The 27,188-nt window shown below is 40.4% G+C and overlaps 2 protein-coding genes across 2 annotated transcripts; both read right to left on the bottom strand.

The window, feature by feature from the left end:
• Window positions 1-570: 570 nt before the first annotated feature.
• On the bottom strand, window positions 571-999 carry LOC138623782 (musculin). Its single transcript, XM_069703471.1, has one exon. The coding sequence runs from the start codon at window positions 997-999 to the stop codon at window positions 571-573; it is 429 nt and encodes a 142-aa protein (XP_069559572.1).
• A 3,566-nt stretch (window positions 1,000-4,565) lies between these two features.
• Window positions 4,566-21,632, bottom strand: trpa1b (transient receptor potential cation channel, subfamily A, member 1b). The gene is made up of 27 exons (XM_069703473.1): window positions 21,537-21,632; window positions 21,051-21,213; window positions 20,630-20,805; window positions 20,079-20,186; window positions 19,814-19,922; window positions 19,054-19,199; window positions 18,163-18,299; window positions 16,029-16,077; window positions 14,415-14,514; window positions 14,209-14,309; window positions 13,724-13,899; window positions 12,529-12,693; window positions 12,205-12,319; window positions 11,816-11,982; window positions 10,939-11,029; window positions 10,728-10,787; window positions 10,534-10,626; window positions 8,699-8,769; window positions 8,428-8,584; window positions 8,153-8,242; window positions 7,603-7,772; window positions 7,382-7,511; window positions 6,240-6,422; window positions 5,971-6,039; window positions 5,466-5,567; window positions 5,241-5,359; window positions 4,566-4,871 (listed from the first exon to the last, which is right to left on the bottom strand). Exons 1-27 carry the CDS (start codon window positions 21,630-21,632, stop codon window positions 4,658-4,660), a joined length of 3,357 nt encoding a protein of 1,118 aa, XP_069559574.1. The 3' UTR covers window positions 4,566-4,657.
• Window positions 21,633-27,188: the final 5,556 nt, after the last annotated feature.

Raw genomic sequence — 27,188 nt, forward strand, 5'->3', positions numbered from 1 at the left:
AAGAAGTGACACTCAGTGTAAATGTGACACATCAGCATATATGCACACAACAAAACAACACAGTTTACAGTCCAATTTCATTGTTGAAGACATAAGGGGGTAAGAGGGTTCACACTGAGTTTTTCAAAGATGATTGGATAGGAGGATTTTTTTGTTTCAGTTTTTTTTTTTTGTCATAGTGTCTTCAGGCTCTGGAGCTGGTTCATGATGAGAGGTTGTCTATGCTGTTGCTCCACAAAGTCTTACAGTTGATGAGATGTCTTCCTCAGACCGTCCTGTCATCATAAAGGGCCAGGTCTGTTAAAGCAAAATACAAGTTGTACAACAGGTTTATCAGTCAAAAAAAATTAAAAAACACACATCCAACACAAATTTTCAGAATTACAATTGGGTCCATGAAAAGAAAAATACTATATTCTGTGCTTATGTCAATGACAAAAATGACAACATGAAGTCAATAAAAAAGGACACTTAAAGTGGTTTTACATTTGTTGTCTAAGTATACAGCGAAATGTGTTGCTTTAAAAGTTGTTTTCTTTTCTGAGCATGCTTTTTGGCAAAGTTTGACATTCATACCAGATTGACTGGGTGCGCAAAGCTGCTCTCGAATCGGTCATCCTGCAGGAGCTGTCTAAGGTGGGTAATGTAGCTAGAGGCAAGACGAAGCGTGTCCAGTTTGGACAGTTTGGTGTCCGCTGGGACCCAGGGCAGGCTGGTTTTTAGTCTGGAGAAAGCTTTGCTCAGCACCCTCATCCTCGCCCTCTCCCTGGCGTTGGCCGCATTCCTCTGCGACTGCCGCGCTTCCCTTTGGTGCGCCTTGGAGAGTCTGCGCTCCTGCTTGTTCCTCCCTTCCACACCGTTATCTTCAAACTCCTCATCCGAGTACCGGTTGGGATTATAGCAGGTAGTCTTCCGGCCAGTGCTCTCCAGAGGGTTGGTAGTTGTTCTGTGACATGTCTCATCGTCCTCAGCGTCACTTGCAGCCGAGCCAGTGGACATGGCTGTTCCACCTGTGCCTTAATTGGAGGTGGACACTTCGAGTACAGTAGCGACTTCAAATCTCCGATTGACACGATTTTAGTAAACGACAAGATTGCAAAATCAGCAGACTATCGGCCCTTTTAAATTCCCATTTGGTAACCCTGGCAGGTCTTTCACACAGAAGCCTATGAGGTCACCGACTTCACAGGACTACAACACCATCTGCATGAGGTAAAGTCAGCGCTCTCTAAAAGTGAAACATGCCTTCCTTGCTTTGCTACCCCTCAAATTTAAGTGTCCTGGGCTTGGCATCTGTACAGGGTTTTTTTTCGGAGTATTTCTCCTCCCCCTTTTTTCCTCAAGAAACCATGACCTCAGTGAGACCACAACTCTATTAATCTGTGAATTTTTTTATTTATTTATTTTTTTTACTTAAATTGCTCGTCTTCAACTTGGTAATCAAGTAAAGCCCTGTAAATGAATGGCTTTTCACTGGTAATGCTGTGTAAAGTGTAATGAAGTTGCTGAATTACTTTGAGGGTTGATTATATCAAAAACAGATAATCTTCCTAATATGCTGTATTATAGGAAGGCGTACTTTTCCTGATAATGGTGCACCGATTGGAACATTTAGAAATGCACTTATACAGTAAACATTTTTCTGTTTTGTTGGTCCCACAGATGTGTTTTGGTAATAGAAATGTCTCGAGGACCTTATCAAAAGTGTCTAATCCTTCGCTGGTTTCACAGAGGGATTGGGTTTCTGCAGATGGAGCAGCCTTTCACACGCAGCCTGCGCGTACCAGCCCCAGCTGTTATCGGTTCCCATGACATCTGGAGCGTTGGCATGACAAGGGTGTGGCAGAGGCGAGGAGGCACCATCTTCATTCTCATAGTATCACACATTTATTTTTTTTACTGTGTATTTTGGCCACTTTTGCATTTTTTTTTTTGCATCCCTTCAAACTTTTCAAAGAGTGTACACCGACAGAGATGAAACAGTGTGGACAGAAATCAAAAGCCAGGGGGGAAGAGAGGAAGAGAGTTGGATGGCCTCAGGGCTTTGAAGAATGCAATTTAAATTTTTTTTTTTTTTTTCTGAACTACCATTCTGCCTGGAAGGTTCCAGAGAAAGATGTATTTTTATTCCTGACTCAGACAGAATATAGCTGTTGTCGAAACACTGTAAGCATACTGCACACAGTCCAAAAATGCATGTCAGGTTTTGGAGACAACTTGGAGGTGTGGGAGCATAATTTCTCTGGATAAATGGAAAGTTATTGGAGCCTACTACTTTCATGCTTTCTCAATATATTCCCAGACAATCCCAGGCTATTATTACTATTACACCACGTAATATGTGTGAAATTTAGATTTTTTTATTTTTTTATTTTTTTATGACAATAGCAAGACTCTGCCAAGGATTACCTAACTGCAGCTGAGATGCATGCTTGATTTTGGTAGATGGGCATGCCAAGGTCACTATACAGAGAGAAAAAGGGTAATTTACTGTACTGCACTGGGCTCAATGCTGTACTGTACTACAGTTCCCAGGATGGCGTGTAATTTATTACAGCATGCTGGCTCAAATCTCACCTTCTTAAACCACTAAACTATTTAGTTTCTCAAAGCTTGTTATAATTGTTTACGAATGTTTATACTGATGTTCCAACAAAATTTTTCAGTGTCAAAAAGCAAGTCACAGCAATTTTGAAGTCTTCTGTGGTATTCTGCTGCTCAGATTTCCCTCTTTCATAGGCCAAGAATGCTCCCTAATCCAAGGACACATTCCTATGCTTCCCATAATCTTGCTTTTCCATGCAGGTTTCACAAGACCCGAGATTTTGGAGGACCTTGGAGGGATCTCTGCTCTTAGCGTATCTCTGTATGTGACACGATGTTGATATATTGGGTTCCACTTGTGCAGGTGAGACTGTCAGAGCTTCAGGCCGGCTGCCAACTCATCCTCTGTCACCACATCCGTCAAAGAGGTGAACAGCCTGACTGACACATTTGAAGGTGCTAGCTCAGGGATTCTGCTGTTGGATTTACTCCTCATCTGATAAACTGTCTCTTTTTTTTTTTTTTTTTTTTTTTTTACCCGACTCTAGAGGGCGTTAGCTATATGACACATATTTCAACCTGCTGCTACATCCACTGCCAACAAGAAACAGGTTGAGATAAAACACTGCACTCATTAGTCATTCTGGACATGTACTTCCTCAAGTAAAAGAAGCAAATGTTGTCCAAAACATCAGTGTAATTGATGGCTACATGTTTATTGTCTTTGCCCTGGGAATAATTAAATGCAGGGCCAACAGTAATAAATATCACTTGAAACTTGACTTGAAGGGAGAGCAAGCATTTGTCTATCAGCGGGTCTTTCAGGGGCTTGACCTCAATCGGGGCCTTATGCTGGAGAAGCAGAGGGACAGGTGCAGGCTCGTGATGTCAGAGGCCTTGAGTGGGAAATGGAGTCCCACTCAACCTCTTGTGATTCCCATGATTACCACTGCAGCACATTAAACTGCTGGGTTACACAAGCATGAAAACCGGTACGCAAATAAGAGGCAAGAATCCGTCAAACGTGTTGAAGTTTTGTTTTTCTTGCTGTTGTTTTTATCGTGTCATGCATTAAACCATGCCCAACATTTCATTTGTCTCACATTATCAGATAGATTTTTTTTATTTTACACATTCGTGTCAACTGTAAAATGCATAAGTTACAAAGTGTTTCAACATAAAGACAACAAAGTAAAAAAAAGACAGGACAATATACATGAAATGCAGACAATAAATATGCTGAAAAATAGTATAAAATACAATAAGATACGAAAAACTAAACTGTAGTAAACTATAGATCTTGAATGTAGGAAGGCATCTGACAGTAAAAAGGTTTTAAACATGATCAGAATCAATCTGGATTCTGAGTTTGATCCAGCAGAAGTGTTGTTAAGGTAGGTGATGAAGGAATTGCAATACTATGGAAAACTCCAAATTGCTATTAGTTTTTTATACAAATTGGAATTGACATGCACACATGGGAGATTTACCCTCAGCTCTTATTGCAGCAATAACCAACAAACTTAAATTTAATGAAAGCTCAGATTCAATCATCTCAAATTACACATCCAATCATCTTTTAGTTTAAGGTTTAATGTCATGTTTAATGATGGGTTGAGAAAACTGAGGAGGTGAAACATCTTCTGTAAGATGAAGAGCACGTAGCAGCAACTGAGTAATAGAAGTATGGCAACACTGCATACACACCAAAAGGCACTTCTTTTTTTTTTTTTTTTTTTATCAGCGGGTGACTGGTGTAACTTAACAGTACCGGACAAGAAATGTTACTGTTTCAGACTACAATAAAATAAAAAAAGTATATGTTATCACTAATCCTATAGTTTTAAACTCAATATGCAATCATATTATATTAAGGTTTAATTCCTTATTTAAAAAAAATAAATTAAACAGGTTAGTCAGCAAACACTTATTTAAATTAACTGTTACAATGTACATTGTTTAAACAGTGGATTCAAGTTTTACATCTTAATATGTTGAATTATATTTATGCCTATTTTCTACCTTCTTTATAATATAGTATATATAGTGAGTGTTATGATGTCGTGACAATTCCCAGTGCATATATATTGTTGCTATGTTTGTTTCGTCCTCTTCATTTTTTCTTGGACTTGATGGCCTTCATCAGCGGGACCCATCGGGACCTACTGTGTCCTCTTGGTTTAGCCTGACTCAGGTTGGGCCACAGGCTGCCTCTGACATTCACAGGGCCGTCGTACTCGTCGGCCTCAGAGGTGATCTCCATCTTCTGGATGATGAGCTTCAAGAGGCCGTGCTGCTTCTCCAGCATGCTTGACATCTCCTTCATTCTACAGAAGAAAACATCAGTGGCTCAGTGACAGACTTCATTCAATCTTTGGTAGATTTATAGTCAGACTTTTGGAAGGTCATGCTCCTGAGTGGCTGACTGTGCTCATAATAGGAGGGGGTACAATGAGTCACCACTAGGGGCCACTCATGCATCAAAAACAATATCACAAAATGCCTGAAAGCACTTTCTACTACATGAGATCACAACCCCTAGTTATTGCATAGCTCATCTTAGTTAATTGTATTTGGGATAAGAATTTTAAATTGTTTACTTTCCATTATCTTAGTAATACTTTGTACACTTTGATGATTCAGAGAAATAGAAAACTGAGTTGTGTAATTATTCTTTCTAGCCCTGCATGCTTTACCTGTACTTCTGCTTTTTCAGCTCATTCTCTATCCAAGAGGAGCTCTGTGATCTGGCCTGCAGATGACTCCGCATTTCATTTGTTTCCTCCTCACCTACTATTAATGTCCTTAGGAGGAACTGCAAACAAAAGTGCACAGGATAAATAAAGGGGAAACACTTAAGTGACATAGAAATAAATCAGGATCGTGTACAATGTATGTTTCTTAGCAAGAATTCAGCAAACCTGTGAGCACTTGCGATTGGGGTAGACGGTGATGGAGGGTTTGTCGACTCGTTTCATAAACCAGTAGGGGAGCTTGTCTTCCAGAGCGGTGTGGAGGTCAATCTGGGGTCAGATAGTCAGATGTTCAGTCAGAGGTGCAACTTTGGGGAACAAATCTTCCAATGACAAGCTCTGCAAAATCTGAAATCAAATTCTTCAGTACATCTGTCAGCCTTATTGCTCAATTTGTATAGACCCATTATATAAATTTGGTAATGTATCTTGAATTAATGTCCCCAGTAAATAACATGCCTATGATATATTGACATGTCCATGTTTCTTGTATTGGTAAAAGAGCCTCAAAAACAAAACACGATAGCATTATCTACAGTATTGTCTTTGTTGTGTGGTTGCTTGGCCCATATATAGCCATGGCAGACAAAGCAGACTCAGAGGAAGCAGGATAAAAGTTGACAAGCATTTCAAAAAATTGTTGTAGCCGCAGACCATCTGGTTTCATACGTACCTGCATGGCTATCCGTTTTAGGGCAGCATTTCTTTGAACTTCAGCAATATCTCCAACTGCCAAACCAATCTACAACACAGAATAAAAACCTTCGATGTCATTTGGTTGGCACTGTATAATGCCAAATAATAGTTTTTATACAACAAGTAGATGCTGAGGAGCCAATGAAAATGATGTCAAAGTAGTACAACAGAATTCCCAAATATATAATAAATACAAAAACAAAATGTATAGCTACATAAACTTATTTTAAATGTCAGGATGCTTACCATCAGGTTCACCAGCAGGATTGGCATAAGAAGAACAAACTGCACAAAGATGAAGTATGTCAGGGCACTGAAAGGGAGCTCATTCTTCAGATAAGCCTCCAGGAAGTTGTTCTGGTAGTTCAGTTCCCCAACCATCATCACAAAGGTTTGTACCACTGAGAGCGGCACGGTGTCAAACTCTTTCTAATGATAAAAAGAAACAACGCCAAACAGGTATAAAACAATCAATTATAATATTGCATACACAGGCATAATATTAAAACCTAAAGATATTTTTGTAGCATGTCCTGTCCTTAATCAGCATTTTCAGTGTCCGTGATGTCAATATATACGTCACGATTGCTTCACATTGAAACATCTGTTCATTGATATTAAACACATCAACGGCTGATGTAAATGTCATTACCTTTTACAAGTACTTAAATATAAACTAAAGTACTGATATTCTAGCCTCATGTTAGGGGGGGGAATCAGGGGATCACTACAGTCACTGGATTACATCCTGTGGGGGCTATGAAACTGAATCTTATACATTTCAGTGCAGTAGATTTTGAGGAACTTCTGTGGATACGTGAAACCTTTGACCTGTAGGTGGCAGCAGAGGAGGAAGTCTTAGGGTCACCTCTTCCAAGTCACTGATATTCACCCTCTGGGGACTGTGAGTATGTGTACCAAGTTCATCTCAAAGTTGTCAAAACATTTCACTCAGAACCAAAAAGGTCAGCTCCAAGCCAGGGGTCAACAAATACTGAATTAGCTTGTTTCCTGCAAAAGAAGGCTCGTATTCAAAATGCTTTCACTGATATGTGATCAGGCATTTTTGCAGTGTAAATGCAAATTGCAAAGTAGTTTGCTTGCAGCGGGGACAAAACATGTCTGCCATTGGGGTGGGCTTTATTTGATCCAGAGCACTGTGCTATATTTTGATGTTCAAGTTGGGTATTGACGACACCCATAGGATGACTTTTGACTGTGACTTTTCTTCTAACACCAGGTTTAAATATTCCTGAGATTATTTTTTTTTAAAGTGAATGAAATTAAATGAGTCTATTTGCACTCCAAACAGGATAAGGTCTTTCACACTCGCAAAGGATGACCAAAGAGACTTTAAATATTTATTTAAAAAAAAAAAAATCTCCTACCTGGTTGAGCATCAGGGCATGGAACGCCAAACTGAAAGCCAACATCATGTATACGAACAGCATTATAACCCGAAACAGTGTCTTCATGATCTCCCCAAACATCACAACATAGATGCCCACACCCTCAAACCTGAGGAAACAGGTAATCGTATCAGTTATTGACCTCAGCGCCATGAATGAGACACTACGTTGAAATGCAGAAATTGAGTTTTGTATAGTACCTCTGGAGATAAAGGAGAAATCCAAACCAGGAGTTTATAACTGCCAGTGCCCCAGCTTGCCAGTGTAAAGAGCCCTCTGCATTGAGCATGATGGGGATGATGAACAGTAGAGAGCAGATGGCTGAGACCCAGTCAAACTGGTTGGAAAAATCCGTGAAGTACATCCAGCGCTGAGAGGTGACAAGAAAAGAATCATTAATCTTAAATTATTGTTTAAGAATCCAAACAAACCACCTTCCAGATGTTTTTCAAAATGTTCCTTGCCAGAAAGGTATTTCACTTAAAAACAGTCATGCACATCAACATTTTAACTGTATATTACTGAGCCTTGTGAGGTGATGTGGGAGTATTTCTTATTAGCAAATGACTGAGTCTAAAGTGTAGAGGTGACATTCTGACTCTGGCCATTCACTGACCCTGCAAATCTAAATCAGAGGCCACTCATCCATCATACCTCGTTGCTAGTGTGTCCACATGGACCCGGTGCTGAACAGATTTATGGCCACATGTTTTATATGAGGTAATGACACTTTGTGCAGCAGCACAGTACCTGCTGTGATATCTGCACCAATTCCTTTCCTATTGAGTAGATGTTGATGGTCAAAACCATCACGATGCAGATGGACAAGAAGAGACTTTGCTGTGAAATCAAGAACAAGGTTGAAATTAATTCCATCAAGGGAGATAGTATCTTAATCACACAGCTGTTATGGTAAGTTTGTAGCAGTGCAATATAATGTAGCCACTTAAATAATTTGATTTTAATTCCACATATGTTTGCACAGCTTCAATATCTTTAATACTGTTCACTACTGGCATTCCTACCTCCATGAAAGATATGGGCACCATGGTGATATTGTGCTCGCCCGTTTCAGTCATGTTCATAGATGGTCTTAGAGTCACTATCAGGTGAGTTAAGGGCAGCAGCCCCAGCATGTACAAAAACATGTTGAGCATGTGAGCTGTGCTCCCATAAGCAACCCTGTGGACAAAAGAAAAGACAGAGTAAATCATTCTTTGGCATTTTGGAAAATACTGAACAAGTCTTATCATCAGATCAGCAGAAAGGTCACCCTGAGTCACCCTGAATACACACCACTTCATGGCCAGATACTTTTTGCAAACAGGATGGTTGAGGAGCTCCATGCGGTTGTACTGCACCATCGCCTGCAGAAAGTGCAGCAGATAAACAGTCCAGTCAATAGTACATTTTCCACAAGCAGGTAAAAACAACAGCTAAACTCTAAAAGATATTAATATGCGAGCATTATTATTGATCTCAACTGGAATAATGTCAGATGACATCAGCAGGCAGAAATATGCCATGAAGTGTTTCTAATTTGAAAGAGGTTATTGGGTTTTTGCAACATATCAAATAGTACTTGGAAAATGCCCATGTTTAATTAAAATGTGGTTGCTGTGACTACATAACGAAGATTACACAATGTACCTGTAGTTCAATGATTTCGCAGAATCTTTTAGTAAGCCATTATAGACTGGGCCACTCACCAGATTTGTGAACGTTTGCTTGCAGATGAAACCCATTCTGAACTCCGCTCATTTGCCAATTTATTCAATACAACCAGCTGAAAATAATGCACTCGAATACAACGGTCTTGCAATACATGCTACACCCATGAAGGTTACAATGGCAATTCAACTAGTCATTTTAGGAGCTGTAGGGGATCATGTTGTTGAATTGTTTTGCAACATACTGATAGGTGTTTCTATTATTTTATCCACCACATTCATATCAATGAGGCCAGCCTAAATAACCGAAACATATGAAGCTTAGTGGAAGTTCAGTCAGGAAGACTATCTTTATGCATATTTATTCTCCGTTCGCTGTCACTCTTCCTCCTCTTCTAATCACCTGACTATACGCGTTTTCAGTAAACCAATCCAAATTCGCCATGTTCTCAATCAGCCAATCATGCCGTTGCTGTCAAACTTGAAATCTGTCGTCCTCTCCCCACTTCCATCCCATTCACCAACACTCTTTATGCAGTGCCCGGGTTTAGCTCATCAGGATCAAATCATCACATCCAGATCTTCAGAGCTCTCTCAGTCCTCACATTCGCACTACTTTACACCCTTGACATAATGTCAACATTATGACATTACGATGGGGTCTTATAACCAAAGACTTCCCCACATTTCTCCTCTTGTTTTGTTCACATGGCAATAAAATCCCATCTTCATTCGTTGAGATTGAAGTCTCTCCTGATCAAACTCATTCTGTGTGTAACGGTGAAATGAGAAAACCTGTATACTCAACAGGAAGAGAGCAGAAGTCTGACCTCATGGCTTTTACCATGTAGCCCTTCATCGTTGTTAAGGAAGCCAATTGGGAGGACTGATCCACAGTCTGCACCAAGCAGTAGGACTACAGCTCCTCAAGTTTGAGTCAAAGCATCCAAGCTCTGTTTATCTGTTTGCCACCCAACTACAGAAAGCAACAGGGTTGGTTACTAACTTTAGCGGCTCCACTCCATTCAGAGATTACTGCTGCTCCTATGAGTCTCTCCCTGGCAGCAAAGATGGAAGGCCACTAGTATGACAGCAGGAATACAGTTGTTGTTGTTTTTTTGTAACTTTTCAAGGCAGCCAGAGGAACGAAGATCCAAGGACGCACAGATGTCAGAACTTTGCTTTAGCAAAGCATTGCATCACAAACTGTAGCTATGTTGTGGTAACACTCACTGAGTGTGGATATAGAAAAGTGTTATCACCGTGTCCCTTCAGATAAATCTGCAAATCGTGATCGGATAAGCCTGAAGGTGAATGCTTAAGTCTACGTAGCCTTAAAAGAGGGTAATAGGTGAGAGAAATAGAACCTTACTACTTATAAATCACGAGGGAGTAGAATATTTGCATTTTACTGCACCAAGATTATATTTGACTCAAAAAACAAAAAACAAAATTACTTACATTGAGTGCAATCAGTGGTTGAAACTTCGTGGCCTCGTCAGTTAACTTCTTCACTGCTATGGGAGGCTGGAGCCATTTGAAATTATACTCAATCTAAACCACATAGGGAATAGTTTAGTTTTTTCTTCGGCACTTGCTTTATACAATAAGGAGTATTGTGTTGTTTAGATTATACAAGATACTAGATAAATTACATGGTATTCAGGACTGTTGGGGTCGTCATCTGACTCCCTCATACTTCGGTCCAGGAGATGCTATAATTAGAGACACAGCTTTATATGTTTTTTCAGTGTGCAGTTAGAAAAGGTTTCATTACAGAAAATTGCACAAAGAGATGAGTCATGCTGACTGTGTACACAGATTTATGACATGGATGTTGTTGTTTTTTTCTGCCGTGTAGCAAACCTTGTAAGTCTCAGGCAGAACCTCAATCATGTCTAGTATGGGACATCGCTGGCTAGAGCCGGGAATGAACGTTTTCAGAGCCTCAGAACAGCTGGAAGAAGAAAACCCACAAATATGCATCACATTAAAGAAAAGACTTCAGTGCTTCCCAAAGAGGGTTTACAAAAATAAACGCCGACAGACAGTGATCGACCCTACTAATCCCGAAATTGAATGGGATGCTCATTTAACTCCCATAACTCTTAACAAATAATTGTGGGGTTATTATTGCAGTTTTCAAGATACCCTCTAGGAGGCGCTACGCGTCTGCAGAAAGAGTCAACACGAGGTCAACGTGAAGAAAAAGGAGGGAGAGAAACCCGTAAAATGAAGACAAGTAGATTCTGGTGTAACAGCTAGTTACTGTGAGAAGATACAAGTCGTTTACTACCTAAAAGTGGATGTTTAAGTTATTCAAGACGGGAGGTGTGGTGTTTTGCTATTTTGTTGTCGACAAGGCTACGGCGGACCGGAACTTGACATGGACTTTCAGCGAGTAAAGATGCAAAACACGGCCGCCGCTGCAGCGTGGAGGACCGGAGGAGCCGCCGGTGCATTTGAACGTAGCGGATTCTCCACTTGGATTACAGGTCGGTTTAAACAAACATAAAGGGAGCCTCATAGGTCATACGCTGACGCTTCGTATTCGATTATAAAAAATAAAAAAATAAAAAATCGTATTGATTTGATTTAACTAAACTTCATAAAGGAAAAAAATAAAATAAATAATAATAATAATAACCTTTTCATTTAAAACGGCAATGCTCAGAGAGAAAAGATGAAATATGGATAAATAAAAGAAAAATACAAAAACTTTAAAGTTATTTTTAAAACATACCTGTCACTGTCAACGACGGCATTGACCACATCTTTTTTCCCATTTTGCAAAGCTTCATGGAGGAAGGAAGTGTCGTTCTTGTTTAAGGTGATCTCTGCCCCCCTGCTCAGCATGAGCCGGACAGCAGCCACATGTCCCTCTCTTGCTGCGATGTGTAATGCCGTGTTCTGGCAAATAAGTGTATAACAGTAGACAGTAATGCATTTATTATAGTACACTGATGCTTTTTTCATTCCATGGTGATGGTAGTTATTACTGTGCAGATGTTTGCAAAGGGCATATGCTTTAGCTCGTTTTATCTATCCATGAATAGCTTTATCTAACATTTGTCACCACAAATTATGAATCAATTAACATTGAAAAATTTGAAAACAATCGTCCTTTTATACCCCATCCTCATCTGATTTATCCAGTAACTTGAGATTGGCTGACAGTAGGATGTCCATCGTTTGTGTGTATCCTTGGGATGCAGCGTGGTGCAGACAAGTCCAGCCCTTGTAATCGCTGTAAACAACACAAGCCCAAGAAATAGTAATCGGTGAAAGCGGTAAAAATTGTGCAGAGATTTGTACACTGTAAATTGCACTCACTGCTGGTTTATAAATATGGCTATTGACTAACGAGTACATACAGTAAAAAAAATAAAAAAAAAAAAAGATTTCTATCCTGAGCTTTTGTGTGTACGTGTGCTTTTGATACGTGTTTGGGTTTACCTGTGAAAGAGAGCTCCTTTGCGCAGCAGCACCTGCACCACCTTAGTGTGCCCCTCTCCTGAGGCCAAATGAAGTGGTGTCAGGCCCCGTTCATCCCCTTCATTTAGCAGACGAGAGTCTGTGATGGTCTCTAATAATCGATGACATGTATTGACGCGCCCGTACCTTAAAGAAGAGAGGGGTGGGGAGAAACATTGGGTTTTGGAAGAATTAGTTTCACTGTTATGACCTGCTGATCTCTGAAATGAAGAGCCTTTTGTGGAAGTCACAGAGCCCAGTTCCTACTTTCTTACTCTTAAACGCTTAAGGCTGCTGTTACAGGGCTTGAACCTAGAGGTACAAGAGTATAGTGTAAGGGAAGCGTGTTGGGTACCAACAATGACTCATAGAGCTGGCAGCTGGAAGATGACGTAAGCAGAAGGTCAGCAGCACTTTGTGTCTGTGCAGTGGTCCGGGTGGGGAAAAGGACTGATGTTTCTACAAGAGATGATATCATAGCATGGCCTTCATTTACCCTCTGGCTCTAATGAAATGGGTGTACATGACAGAAAAATGAATACCAATAATGTTGAATGTTCAGTCATTTCTCACTATTAGTAACATTTCTTCACGTGTGCCTCGCTAAATGAAGTCTATTCTTGTGACTGCCCCTCTGGGTCACTGTAATAGGTATGTCTCTGCAATTAATCTTCAAAAGGCTTTTGTGTGCAGAAATTTCTCTCAGAATTTAATACAGCTGGACAGGGAGGTAACTTTTTTAAACACAGTGAGATTGTTCATTTTTCATCTGTTCACTGTTGTTCAATTACAGAGGTACAGAAGAAGTATTGACTTTACATTGGTAGATCAAAAGTATTCTGAGGAGACATTTTTTTTTTTTTAAATTAATCTTACTCTTGTTTTATCATGGATCAATACTGTTTTCTATAATATGTGTTAAAATTGCTGAAGACTAGAATAAAAATGTCAGCGATTTTCTGCTGTCTGTGGAGACTGCATTTACACAACAGGGAGTCCTAATAATAAAGCTATCTTCAAACTCAAATTATTGCAATGTCATCAGCCCTGACATTGCCAGAACTTCTCTAAACAAATTTGCAAAATTGAAGCAACTTGGAGCGAAAATCAGCTCAAATCAGTATTGTTCAGATCAATGTTATGGAAAGTTCTGCCCTCAGGGACAAATCGAACTCACTGAGCGGCAAAGTGCAGGGCAGACTTCTTGTCCTTGGACTTGCATGCGAGGCCGAGCTGCCCCGACAGGCCCAGCATGTTCTTCACTGAGTCATGGATGCCCAGTCTGCAAGCGTAGTGGAGGGGCGTGCAGCCCTCATTATCCTCGCAGCTCAGTAATGCCTTCACACTGTTTTGCTAAAGGCAGACACATGATAAACACATTGTATTGATGCATAATAATGATCCCATTCACACGCTGTCTATAAACATATCCTTAATGGCTTATTTTGAAAGCCGGGTCATTGCTGTAGGTTTAAGTGAGGCATACAGTGTGTAAAGAACTCGTCAGCTTGGTGGCAGTGTAATGAACTTCATCGTGGCCTTGAATGCAACGACTGAAGGCTCAAGGCAAACTGATCAAGGACAGTATAGTAATTAAATTCCAATCACTTGCTGACAGCATACATTTGACAAGCCACAGACTACACTGATCGTTGAGGATACCTGCAGCACTTCCTCGGAGAGATTTTTCAGACCCTTGGGCTGCAGAATGGCCAGGTGAAGGAAGTTACAGCCGCATCTGTCTGTCATATTTACATTTGCCCCTGTAAAGACATAAACATGCGCACGTGTGTTCACAGTCTGCATTATCAGGCATCTTACGCGCTACATCAGCTCTGCTGGTGGTGGAGTACAGTACTGCAGCTCACCTTTAGACAGCATCAGAGCCACAGTTTTCCATGCTCCACAGCTCGTAGCCAGCAGCAAGGGAGAGTTTCCCTTACAATCAATGCTGTTCAGGTCTGCACCCTGAGAAGAGATTTACACAGCGCTGAAATTACGGCTGACAGATGACGGCATTGTGGGGGGAAATTAACAGTGTCTCTATGTCAGATGTGCAGTGTACTGATAAGGACTTTAAATGGCCAGTAGATACATTTATATCTTGAATTCTAAGATTTTCAGTTTTACTCCTGTTCCCTAATTCTCCCCCCTACTAGCAATTGTCCAGTTGTAGCTTCTCAATTTAACTGGTTGTAGCCAATCTGTTCAGCCTTGCAATTCTCCACGTGCTGAAGCAGCACGCATGGGATGAGTGGAAAGGATCATTTTACCCAGAATTCAAATTGAAATGGAAAGCATGTACAAAGCAACAGTTGCAGAGATTTCCAAAAACAGAGCATCAAAAGTGTATTTATGCTCCTAAGCGAACTGTGCTCCCTACGACCTACAGTAGTAACTGAGTGGACCTCGAAGGCAAAGAAGCATATCATTAATTATCTACATTAGTTTGTTGGGTTATAGATTGCTATGGGACTAACTAGCTGCTTCTATATGTCCTCTTCATGAATCATGAGCTCTGGGGATGTCGACTTTTTACCCGCAACATGCACCATTAGCCTCAGTCTTGTTTCACATTGTTATGTGTGTAGCCATTAAGTGCACATTTAAGGCCGCTCTCACAGGATTGACATTTTTAAAAGGGTCCGCTGGGCACATTAGAAAGTCAAGTCATAAACAGGGTCTTTAACCTAAGTATGGAGTTACACTATAGCTTAAAAACGGAAAAAACCCTAATTAAACCTGACAGCAATGACCGGTATTAAGGTTAAAAAAAAAAACCTGCTCAGACTAGAAGTGAGAAGCTGCTTTTATAAAGGTCCTGAAATTGTGCATGTGCCATGCAGAAGTTTTGACAGGCATAAAAACTGTAACTAAGGGGATGGGCCTTGACCAATGCTCAGTAACTTGTACTTAAAAATGCACATTAATACAGAATACATCCTGTATGGTGAAATTAATAAATCATTCACTGATCCCAAATCTCTGTAGTCGAGCTGATTCCTGATCTTATCAACTGCTGGTAATGATAAACACATTCAAGTTTATTTCCTGTTTCAGTGTGACAGCTTTGGACCTGCGCCTCTTTCCTAGCAACACTTCTGTTAAAACAATCTACGAAGTGCAACAGATGGCGACAGATGGTCAATAAGCAATAGGTGGCAAATATTATGCTGAGCAGCGTATTTCAAATTGTAGATATTGTTTAATAGTGGCAAGGGGAGCACACATATTAAAGTGGTGGATTTTACTGAATGAAATCAAACGAGCAGTAAAGGCAAGCCTCAGCAAAAGTTGTCATTTCATTTTTGATCATCTGTATTTAATACAGGAAAAAAAAAATGCAGTTTCTCTGCTCTTAAAGCAGGAGATTAATAACACAATCCCTGCTATTCAAGCCAGGGATGTCCTGTGCTCAACAGCTGTCTGGCATGTTCGTGTGTGTATGTGTGTATGCGTGTGTGCGTGTGTGTGTTATTTACCAAAGAAATGAGGTACTCTGCCAGCTCCGCGTGGTCAAATATTGTAGCCCTGGAAATGTAAACACGATTGTTGTAAACCAGCCTCACCACACATGACGTTCAATAAGGATAATCTCATTCTTATTTGTCGGGGAATTATATAAAAGACAGACTTTCCTTCGTGGTTACATGTTTTTTCTCCAGGATTTAAGTGGTTCTCTTTGATAACGTTGAATAACTAATTCCTGGTATTCTGATGAAATTCAGCATCAAGTGAGAGACTAGACTGGATGATATCCGCAACTGACTGATCTGAAAATACTTGATAATCCAGCAATGTGCAAACCCCAAGTCTGGGGTGAGAGGGGAACAAAGCTGTTGTTTTGGTAGTCATGGGTTAGACGTCATATCAGATATTACTCAAATTAGTCTGGGTATTATACAGCAAATTGTTTGTACGATATCAGAATAGGAATGAAAATGTGAGTAAGGACTTTTGTCCTTTACTCTGCTGCTGTCTGTGCCAATACAAATAGTTTTGAGATTGAATCTATGTGGGAAGCCTCTTCATCATGTAATTATATTGTTATTATTGTACCCAATTGAAGCTCATTGTTCTGCCAGCCATGTCTAAGGAGGTTACATCCTTTCCTCTTGTTTTCCACAGCATTATAGTGTGGATATGATGCAGTTAAATTGATGTTTACACAGTCTGAGCAAGCAATTCAGATGATAATTTCAGATATTACACATCAACACAAATGCTGTGGGGGTACATTTTAAACTGTCATGTAGTTTAATTGAAATACTATTTATGAATAAAATGATAGATGAATGATGGAAATGTTAACTATACAAAGTCTCTGCATAAAATGATTACAATTTGGCTTGGTGAAATTAGATTTTGTGCTCTCAGTCACTTACTGGCCAGATTATTAACCCAAGGGGAAATATTTGAAAGATATTGTCTTGTTTGTATTTTATCACTGTGGACAGTGATATAAAGTTGGATGGTGAAATACAGTGAAAAATATAGCTTTTTACATTTTGGACTCTCAGGATTTCTGTCCTCTCAAAGTTCCGTACTGCCAAGATGGTTTGCATTTTTATCAACTGTGTAATGTGTTTTTAGAAATTGACCAATTTAGAACTCGACATAAAAGCACATAAGAAGTACTTAAAACTGTAGTGCGGGACTTCTACTAGTAAATAAACATCAGTTACACTCAGCCCTAAATAAACGAGTTCACACAATGCTGATTCAGAGAGAGACAGAAAGCTCTCTATATCTCACAGTATGAAGAGTTTTTAAATGTGGTGACACGCTGCGGTGGCCAGATGACTGCACACAGGGCAGCGTTTACAGGTAGAGCACGCGCACCACCGACCTACGCCGGGAGAGCCAGCTATCTTCTGGATTAACTCTATGATAACTTGAATAGATCAATTGTGCTGCTCTGACGACAACACTACAAACGTTATTATAAAAAAATTATGAAAACTAGTTAGTTTGCAAATATTATGACACTCAAAGAAAAAGGTTTCCACTATTTTACAGCTGAGACCAAAGCAGCTGAGTAGGCTTTAGTGGAGTCTATGACTAAAGCACAATGCTGACTGTGTTTTTGTAATGAATCTCACTGGCAGAAGAACTGATCCCAAGTTCTGATGCTATGAAAGTGCAACTGACTTCAAAAGGAAGTCAATAAAAGTATAAAGGCCCGAGTGTCATCAAGTCCAAAATAGCTAACTGCTTTCCAGTCCTCCAGCCACATAGTTAAACCGTCAACATGAAATATCTTTCCCGACATCTTTAAATGGATCAGTCTATCAAGCAACAATAATATTTTTCATAACTGCTAAATAAGTAAGTAATGTTCCAAAAACCCACTTCCAGGGTTTTATTTGCAGTCTTGTTTTCCACAGGTACAATAATTTGGTTTAAAGTACAATGAACCATCTCAATATAGTGTAATATCTTCTGTCTTAAGCTTCTCTCTTGACCTACCAAAAACAAGCTGTTTTGTGTTTGTATCTTTAAGGCAAATTGATATCCTCTAATTGGCTGACTCTTTTTTTTTTTTTGATTGATGTGCGCCCAGATTCTTTGCTGAGCTACTCTCGGCATCATGGTGGAAGTGAATTGGAAACCCACCTGTGTAGAGGAGTCTGACACGCCCCATCAGACAGGTTGATGATGTCTTCAACTTGGTCAACAGAGGAGAGCATCAATTTGACTACCTCAGTAGCTCCCTGGGTGCAGGCCAAATGAAGCGGTGTAGACTTGTCATTCTGGACCACAACAAACATGGATGCATTATGAGTGATGAATAATTGATACATGGATTGCATATTCACAAGCTCCTCAAACACGATCATATCTGCTGCACACGGAGACACTGTGGTGAGTGAAATCAAATCTGAGCGATATAAACACAAAACAGAAACACACATGCAGGAATTAGTATGCACACGAGCTATCATGTGTACTCACTAACACACGTACATATTGTACACTTCCCCAGTGTAACATTGGTAAAGTATCTCCCAGACATGATGGCTGAACACTGGGAGCTGTAACACAAGCCTTTAATGAGATAACCAGGACTGGCAGGAGGAGGCCAGTGATCGCTCCACTCAGCTCCACGTTGTAAGTGGAGGTAATTTGTATCAATTTCGGCAACCGAAGCGATTACTGTACTCACTGTTCCTGCTGTAGCTCTGGCCACTAGCCCAGGGCTAGACATAACGATCACTCCCAGATGGGCGTGATAAGATTGACTATCCTTTGAGGACAAAGACTGAGAACCTTGTCCAGAGAAATGCTTTACAGGTGCAGGCAAATGAGATCCAAATAAATAAAACAATGCAAATATGATAGAACATGCTATGAACAGCAACACCTGTTATCTGTCATGCACAGATGTTAATATGTTTATGACTGGGTCATGCTGAATGTTAGGAAAAACAGTGGTGACAACCAAATGAGAGTGTCTGTCTTAAATTGGTATCGAAATTTACATGCGATCATTTGTGAGGCAAATACCTGTTGCTGGTCAACTCTGGCTCCGGTATCAATGCAGAGACAGATGGTCTCAATATTCCCACCTCGTACAGCGAGATGGAGGGGACTGCTCATGGACTTGTCCAAATAGTTGATGTGGCCCACAGGTGTGTGGCCAAACTCCTCTCCTGCCAGCAGAGAATCACATAATTAGTTTCTTAAAACTGGATTATATACTGGTAGGGCTTCCCTACCATTATAAGGGTTGGGCACAGCAACCAAGCCATTTTGCTCCCACCTGAGCTGAACTGATGTAAAATCCTTTTGGAGAGAATCAAAAATAACTAACTGACTTTTTTTTAATGGTTGTGGTTGTTCCACTGTGGAGTTCTTTAGCAAGTTTTGTCTACTTTTTGGTTGTTATTTATTAATTTATCTACACTAGCTTTTCCAAATGTTCGGGTAATTTGACACAAATATTTTACAAAGATATTTTGAACTGAAAAACATAAAATCTTTATGTAAAAAAAAAAAAAAAATTGTGCTCTGACTAAACTTTGTCCAACAACACCAGATTTACCAAGCAGACCTCCCACCGTGGATAAACACGCTGTTGGGTCTGTGGCATCTGGCCCATGTACATGTAAGTAGGACGAGCATTTTTTTTCTGCTAAATGTCTCCTGGGGCTGAGATGAAGTCTCTTGTTATCTGTCAGCGTAATGTGTTGCTTGGCCTTGTAAAATGTTTTCATTATTGTCAGCACTTTCAGTTTTTGATGACAGATCATTAGCTTTGTCATACCGGCCTTCAGAATCACTTCCATGGCTTTCGTAGCACCTGCGAAGGCAGCAGCGTGCATGGGGAAATGGCCGAGCTTGTTCTGCTGGCAGAGCTTCGCGCCGCGCTTCATCTTTGTTGAACCGGAGAATGGACGGAGAGACAGAACGACAGACACAATGCTTTGTCAGAGGCAGAGCTGAGGTAGGCTGGCTGTCAATATATGGAAGCAATGAGTTCCGTTCAGATGGACAGTTATCTTTTACGGGGTGGTGCAGGTTGTACGTACCAATATGTTGAGTGCTTCGCAGTTATTGATGGAACAGGCCAGCATCACCGGGGTGTTCCCGAGGTCTCCCTGTAGATTGCAGTCTGTAGTGCCGTAGGACAACAGCAGCTGTATGGAGCAGGAGATAAAAAAAACAAAAAAACAGTCAGTTCCAGCTGAGTCCGTATTTTCCTCAGCACCTCTACGTACTGCGCGTGTCAGTTTGTAGACAGGAGCCAGATGCTGTGGCCAAGACATGACACGGTCTCTCTGAGAAGACTGTTTACCTAGGTTTCTTAAAAGTGTAAACAGCTGTCAGTTTACTTTAGGATAATGTGTCTGCTCAAAGTTCATGTGGTATATAAAAGATGTGACGTGACGATAATGAATCAATTTAGTTTGAAAAACTCACACGAGGTAATAAAGGTAATAAATCTGTAAAATATACTACAGTAAATGTCAGAAGAAACAGACATGTGCTTCTGCAATACCTTGTTACGACCGAGAAAACACAACAGGAAACACACTTCATATGAATGTCTACTTCAGCTGGCCGCTCTTCAATTTCTTACCTCCACCAGGTTGTTGTGTCCGTGGCTGACAGCCAGGTGCAGCGGGGACAGCAGGGTCTTGTTGAGGATGTTGGGGTCAACATTCAGGTCCAACAGAGCCCTGCAGCTCTCTGCCCTGTTCCTCTCCACTGCCCAGTGTAAGGGCGTGTTGCCCTGCTCATCACCGCTGTTCAGCTCTAAAAGACAATACGAGAGCACACACACACACACACACACACACACACACACACACACACACACACACACACACACACACACACACACACACACACACACACACACACACACACACACACACGCAAATACATGAAGCAGATGCTCTTATAAAAATGAAACACATTGTTCCGAATATTAACTGAGAAGAGGGACTTTCGGTGCATGCTGTCGTGCAGCTTATGATCAATGACTGAGGCATGCTTACCCTGTGAGTCTATGACAGTGGTGATGAATTGAATGAGGTTGACGTGGCCCCCTGCGGCAGCGTGATGAAGGGGACCGGCTCCACATTCATCTTTCTCAGTCAGGACCTCTGGGCTCTTTTGCACTACGTTCTCCAGGAGAGCCAGGTCACCCTTCCCGGTCAACTAGATGGTAGAATTCAATGTAATATGATATAATAGGAGAGGAGAGAGGAGAGGAGCGGAGAAGCAATTTGTGAGTTTATCAGATCATTGGCCATTACACGCTAAATTTACCATTTTTATTACATACGGCAACATTATTGTTATACAGCACGAGAATTGTTTGGGACTCTATTTAGCTTTTCACAATGACTTAAGGCTGCACAGGGTTGCGACTGATAGGTTGTTACATAAACCGTCCTCATATTTTAAGTACTTGTAGAGGAACATGTGTGGTTTTGTCCTTTAATTTGCCAGTTTACAGTTCAAATAAAAAAAATTCTCACCTCAAATACATTTAAACTCGCCAGGGCTGAATCCTCGTCCTCGATCACATATGTATAACAGCTGGTCTGCCGAGCCACATCCCTGCTGAAGTTCATCACTCAGCTGACACTCTGGGGAGACAAGCCCTCGTGATCGGTGACAGCTCATTTGGACATAACCCATAGGTGCACGTTGTATTGAACAGGCAACAGCAAAACACCAAAATAGAACACAAATCCATCACAGTTTTAATGGAGCCATATAAGTGAGTATATAGTGTAAAGCCTGCTTAACAAGCTGGAAGAACATCGAGTGTTATGTGACAGAGGGGGCAGATAACGCCTTAAGCCATAGGCTTCTACTGCCACGAGGGGAAGTGGGCGCAGATGACTTTGTCTTTACCCGGAAGGGCGTTCAGATCCGCCGAGTGTTCGGAAGTTGAGGCCCTTCAGTTGAAGAAAGCAATTATGTTCTTCACAGTTGGGGGGCAGCTTGTTTGAGCCTGTCCCAGGTGTCCTTGGGTGATCCCGGGTGAGCGAGATTGAGAAAGACCTTGTAATTGTGTTGCATGAGGCCCTCCCGTCACATCAAAAGGCCAAACCTCAAATGACATTTTTGGTGGGCAAATTACTATGGCAAATTTGTATTGGAAATCCCGTTGACCCATTGCACCAGTGTTTCTTTGGTGTATACTAAAGTTGTTTCTCAGGTCAAAGCAGCAGCTAAGTTTCCCCCCCTGTGTGTGGGGGTAGGAGTTATTTTGCGGAAATTATTTTTTGTTACTGTTACTCGATTTACGGAGCATTCCTGCACAGTCAGTGACAACTTAACATTTAAGCTATATCACATAGACCAGTGCCCCTGAACGCAGCTTCTAACAAGGACTTCTCCACTACTGGCTCCCTTAAGCTGAGCAGAATGACTTAGATGAGAGTTTAATATTTAACTTTAACATCCGTGAACTGTGATCATCAAGATAGAGTAGTAAAAAAAAAAAAAAGGAAGAAGAATCAAATGTAGCTCTTACAAGAACATGTGCTTTCTGCTAGGGAGGACCTCCCAAAGACTTAATTATAATATAAAAGTATTTATATACAAATGTAAATGATTGTTACAGATTTTACCAATGCTGAAAACCAAAAGATATGCAATGCGTTGTAGTTCACCCAAGTTTGTAATTAGATATTGTAAAGCATGTCCACCTGGGAAAATATTCCATTATGATCCATCAATATTTTAGTCCTACTTTATTAGTACTCTGTATACTCGGGTTTAGCTCGCACTCAAGTCTCGACCACAACGTGAATGAAAACCGATTACTCACAATCAATGTCATTTGCCATTCATCCATAACTTTATATCCCATTTTCTGCAGTCCAGATAGAACTTTATGTTACAGTGCAAATTAAACAGCGCAGCATCGTTTTCCCCATAATTTGGTGAATCTGATAATGTGCCCACAGCATGTCATCCTCGCTATTATTTCCGAGCAGCTGCAGTAAATAAGTGTCATTGGTTCTTGTAATTGAGCCTGTCCCTCATCTGTTTGCAGAAGCCAAGTGTCCAGGAAGTGCACTAATGGAGGGCGGTAAACACATTTTCCAAACAATACAGAAACAATTGGGGGATATAACTGTATTTAACAATGACAGCAACATATGCAAGGAATTTGTTTGTGTCGTGTAGTCCTACATTATTCATGTTCAACAGTTTATGGAAGTATTATTCCCAGTCCTGTCACACAGATGGGATAAATGTTTGTTTGTAGAGTTTAATTAAAAAAAAAAAACAACAACATTATTCCTTAGAACACCTACAATAACCAGTCTGATATTAATAATACATGGTTTCCTTTTTATGAATAGACTTTCGTAGAACTAAAAGAACTAAAAATAAATGAACATGAGAAACTAGGTCGTTATAAACATCATGGAGCATAAAAACCCAAGTGATTCTAAAACGTGAGGTATTAATTGATGAGTTAATGATGAACTCCAGTGTATAAAGAATATATTTAATGAGAAAGTTTGTGGCTGTGTTCAGCGTACACACTTGTTGGATCTAACTCTATCTATCCGTCTATACGATAAACGCTACAAATCAAACCGCAAATCAACTTAAAGGTACTTTAAGCGACACGTCAGCTGATATATTTGTCACCCTGGAAAACATTCGACAAAATTCAATGTATCATTTAAGGTTTGATTTGTTCTCACAGTCCTCTGTAAATAGACACTTATGCAAAAAAGCTTAAACAGTAAAGACAAAGTAGAGGATATGATGCACTTACCTTTGTGTGATGCTGATATTCAGCTGAACAACCTGGATGTTCTCTTCACTGCAAAAGGGCTTAAATAGTGTGGGGAGAAAGCTATTTCCCTGTATGCAGGCAAGACGCTGCCCCTTGTGACCAAATGCCTCTCCTGATGTTTTCACAGACAAGACAAACCCATGCTGTAATGTGATAGGACTGGCAGCAATACATTAAGCTGCAAACACAATACTTCTCTTTCCCTCAAATTAAGTTTTGGTTAATATGCTAGAAACCGGAAACTTGTCTTTTTTTATCTATTTTGGATTTTTTTTTTTTTTTACGCAAAATGGTGAACATTTACGGGTAACTCACACACTTTTGTTCAACTTCCAAGAAACCAAAGCAAGCATTTGTGTCTAAAACGGGCTTTGCCATCTTTTGAAGTGTGTAGCGCTGTTCTCATTGTTAGTGTTTGAAAGGCAGGGCTACTGTGACAGTTTGAACAAGCCTTGACACAGCTGCACATGGCATACTACAGTAGATACCATTTACCTAACATTACGTTGTGAAGTAAACAGTATCTTTTAAGATCTACGTTTGTGCTGAGGCCTGTTCTGCTGCTTTTTCTCTTGAAGCAAGTGAGTCCTGACATGACAGAATGAAGACGACCTTCATGACCTCCTTGTTGATGTTGAGGATTAAGGAGTATTCCTTTGGGAATCTTCATCAGGCAGGATTATCAGATAAAGTACATCATTAACCAAGGATTATACGAGCATTTCTACCAGCACTATCATCATGAGAATAAGTATAAGCATCTCAGATAGATTTGTCTGAGACTGTACAAAATGCGTATTCTGGCTGCCAGGTGTACTGAATTTGGAACTACTGTATATTCAAAATCATGTAATACCATGAAAGGGACTGCAAATAGATGACCTATCCTGTCAGGAAACCTCAGACACCATGTAAAGAATTATTTACATTTGTATCCATTTTTAAAGCTCTGTGGATGGTAATGTTTGCCTGTGGTTGCTTGGGTCGCTTTGGCCTCTTTTCAATCAGCTGCAAGGAAAAAACGAATTGATGCTCCCCCAGAGGATGAATCATATGAAGGAAGATCAAAAACTTGTGTTACGCGTGAACTGTGCGCAGCACCGTGATGTGCACTGAGCAGGGAGAAGCTATAAACTTCATGAGTAAGTATTCTAAATATCGTCGCTTGATCAATGAGTTACTTGTTTTTGAGAGCCCCGGTCCAGGCGCACTGTGATTTTTTTTTTTTGGGGGGGGGGGGGGGGGACTTGAGCAAAGAGTGCACATCAAAGTTAGTGTAAAGCTTTTTCAGAAGAAAGAGAAGTGTCAGGGAGCCAAACCCGGGAAGTAGACACCTCAGAACGTCACAGTACAACTCTGTGATGACAGTCTGGCCCTCGGGGACAAATTCACGGTTCACAACTTTGTGAACGTCAAAGAAAACCCACCTGGTTGAGCTCCTGATCCGACGCGCCCTTTTGGTTTTGTACGGTGACGTTCTGCCCCTCTTGAAATATAAATCTCACTCAAAATACTGTACCTTGTTTGGTTCATTGATCTGTTGATGTGGGCTTTCTGAAGCTTTTCAAGGATCTCCATTGCTTGACACAAAATGTTATTTGCTGTTTCTGCTCATGTCCGCGGTGAAATCGCCGTAAGCCCAGACAGACCGGCGCTCACAAAAATGTGTGTGACTCAGTTGCTGATGTTGATCACCCAACAAAATGGTTTCCTTCTGCTCCATGCATGTCACAGTACTACATACTGTTGAAGTGGCTTATGCAGTGATTTGGTACTATAGAAAATTAAAATGATGTGAATTGATTTGATTTGAAAAATCCACTATTAAAGTTTAATAGTGACAAAACTCAGGGAGCTCTGATAATACGGCAACTCCATATCCTCATTCACAGGCACCAGCAATCGTCTAGGTTACACTTGTACCTGTCAATCTTAACACAGTAGACAGTTGTGGAGCACTCAGGGTCATCTGATAGTTTTTGAAATACTGTATATCCAGACATATATAGTGGCTGCGGTTGGAGATTTGCACGTCATAGAAGACTGGACTACTGGCCATAGCGAAGGTCTCTTTTTTTCTTCTTATAGTTTGATTTGGGTTTATAGATTTATGTAATTTATGTGTCTTTAAAAATTTACAAACTATGAAACAACAGAATATTTATTGCTATATTTGCCTGACAGCACATGTGACCTGACCTGACCTCTCAATTGAAACACTGTAAATGTAATGTATCATAATTACTGGCATGACTCTGATTTACAGCAGCCATATTACAATTAATGAGCCAATAAGTAATGACCAAGCATTTTTTTCTAATCTGATGAAATGAGTTTAAGGTCTATTCTCCTGCCAAACAACAAAGTACAAACCAACATAATAAATGCTCTGACCTACCATATGACTTATAATGCAAAACTAATATTTGCCCGGTTATTGTTCATACAGGTTATCATTGTGATGTATTGTTGTCTTAGCAATATTTGTGGAAAAGCCACACATGCAGCAGATGGAGCCAGTGTCACAAAGCGTGTATTATCTCTCCAGCTGAGCTTGATGAATTACCAGGATCAGGTTGTACTCCTATTAGTTAAATAAACACATCGCAGAGTGCTTATCTTGAAAATGTGCGGTCGAAATGAATTTAGTTCAATTTAATGCAATTCAGTAGAATGCTTTTATGTTCGATTTATTTCACATATATAGGTCTAGCACCATTAACAATTGAAATTGTCTCAAGATGCAAACACTGAGGTGACGGTGGCAAATAAAAAAACTCTCTCTAAAAACCTTGAGTAGAATACAGCTCATTAGAAGCGAAGGTGAAGTGAGGAGTATTTGTATTTTCACTAGATTTGTTCCATGGATTCATTTCATAAGTGTACCTGTATGCATGATGGCGAGCCTATAACATTTAGTTTTGAATAGCCTGCTCAGTTCAATTCAGACAGAGGGCATATGTATTTAGCAGCGCATCTGTCACGATGCTGGACTGAAGCGGTCGCACGATTCCACGACTGCTGACGAATTATACATTCATGCCATCATGCAGAAGACATACTACAGATAATGCGCACTGCAGAAATCACCACAGCGTAAAAAATGTCATGTCTCACATGCTTTCCACATGTTCAGCCATGTATGTGATAGCACTATTACTTGTACACTTAAAATGTGATTTCCAATTTCACACATTTGCCCTGATTTGCATATTGTGTGTTTTGTTGCCAGCAGAACGTCCTCCGGGCAGGAATACTTGGAAGTTATTTAAAGTGCGTTGCTTGCAGAAGAAAAAAAACTTCTTATTGGTTTACAAAGTGTAAAAAGGACACGTTAACGTGTTGCTGGACACAGAAGTGG

Source organism: Brachyistius frenatus, unplaced genomic scaffold, assembly GCF_029030835.1.
Source record: "Brachyistius frenatus isolate BFR_SWC_R1_liver_20210118 unplaced genomic scaffold, ASM2903083v1 Contig_47, whole genome shotgun sequence".
NCBI classification, from domain to species: domain Eukaryota; kingdom Metazoa; phylum Chordata; class Actinopteri; family Embiotocidae; genus Brachyistius; species Brachyistius frenatus.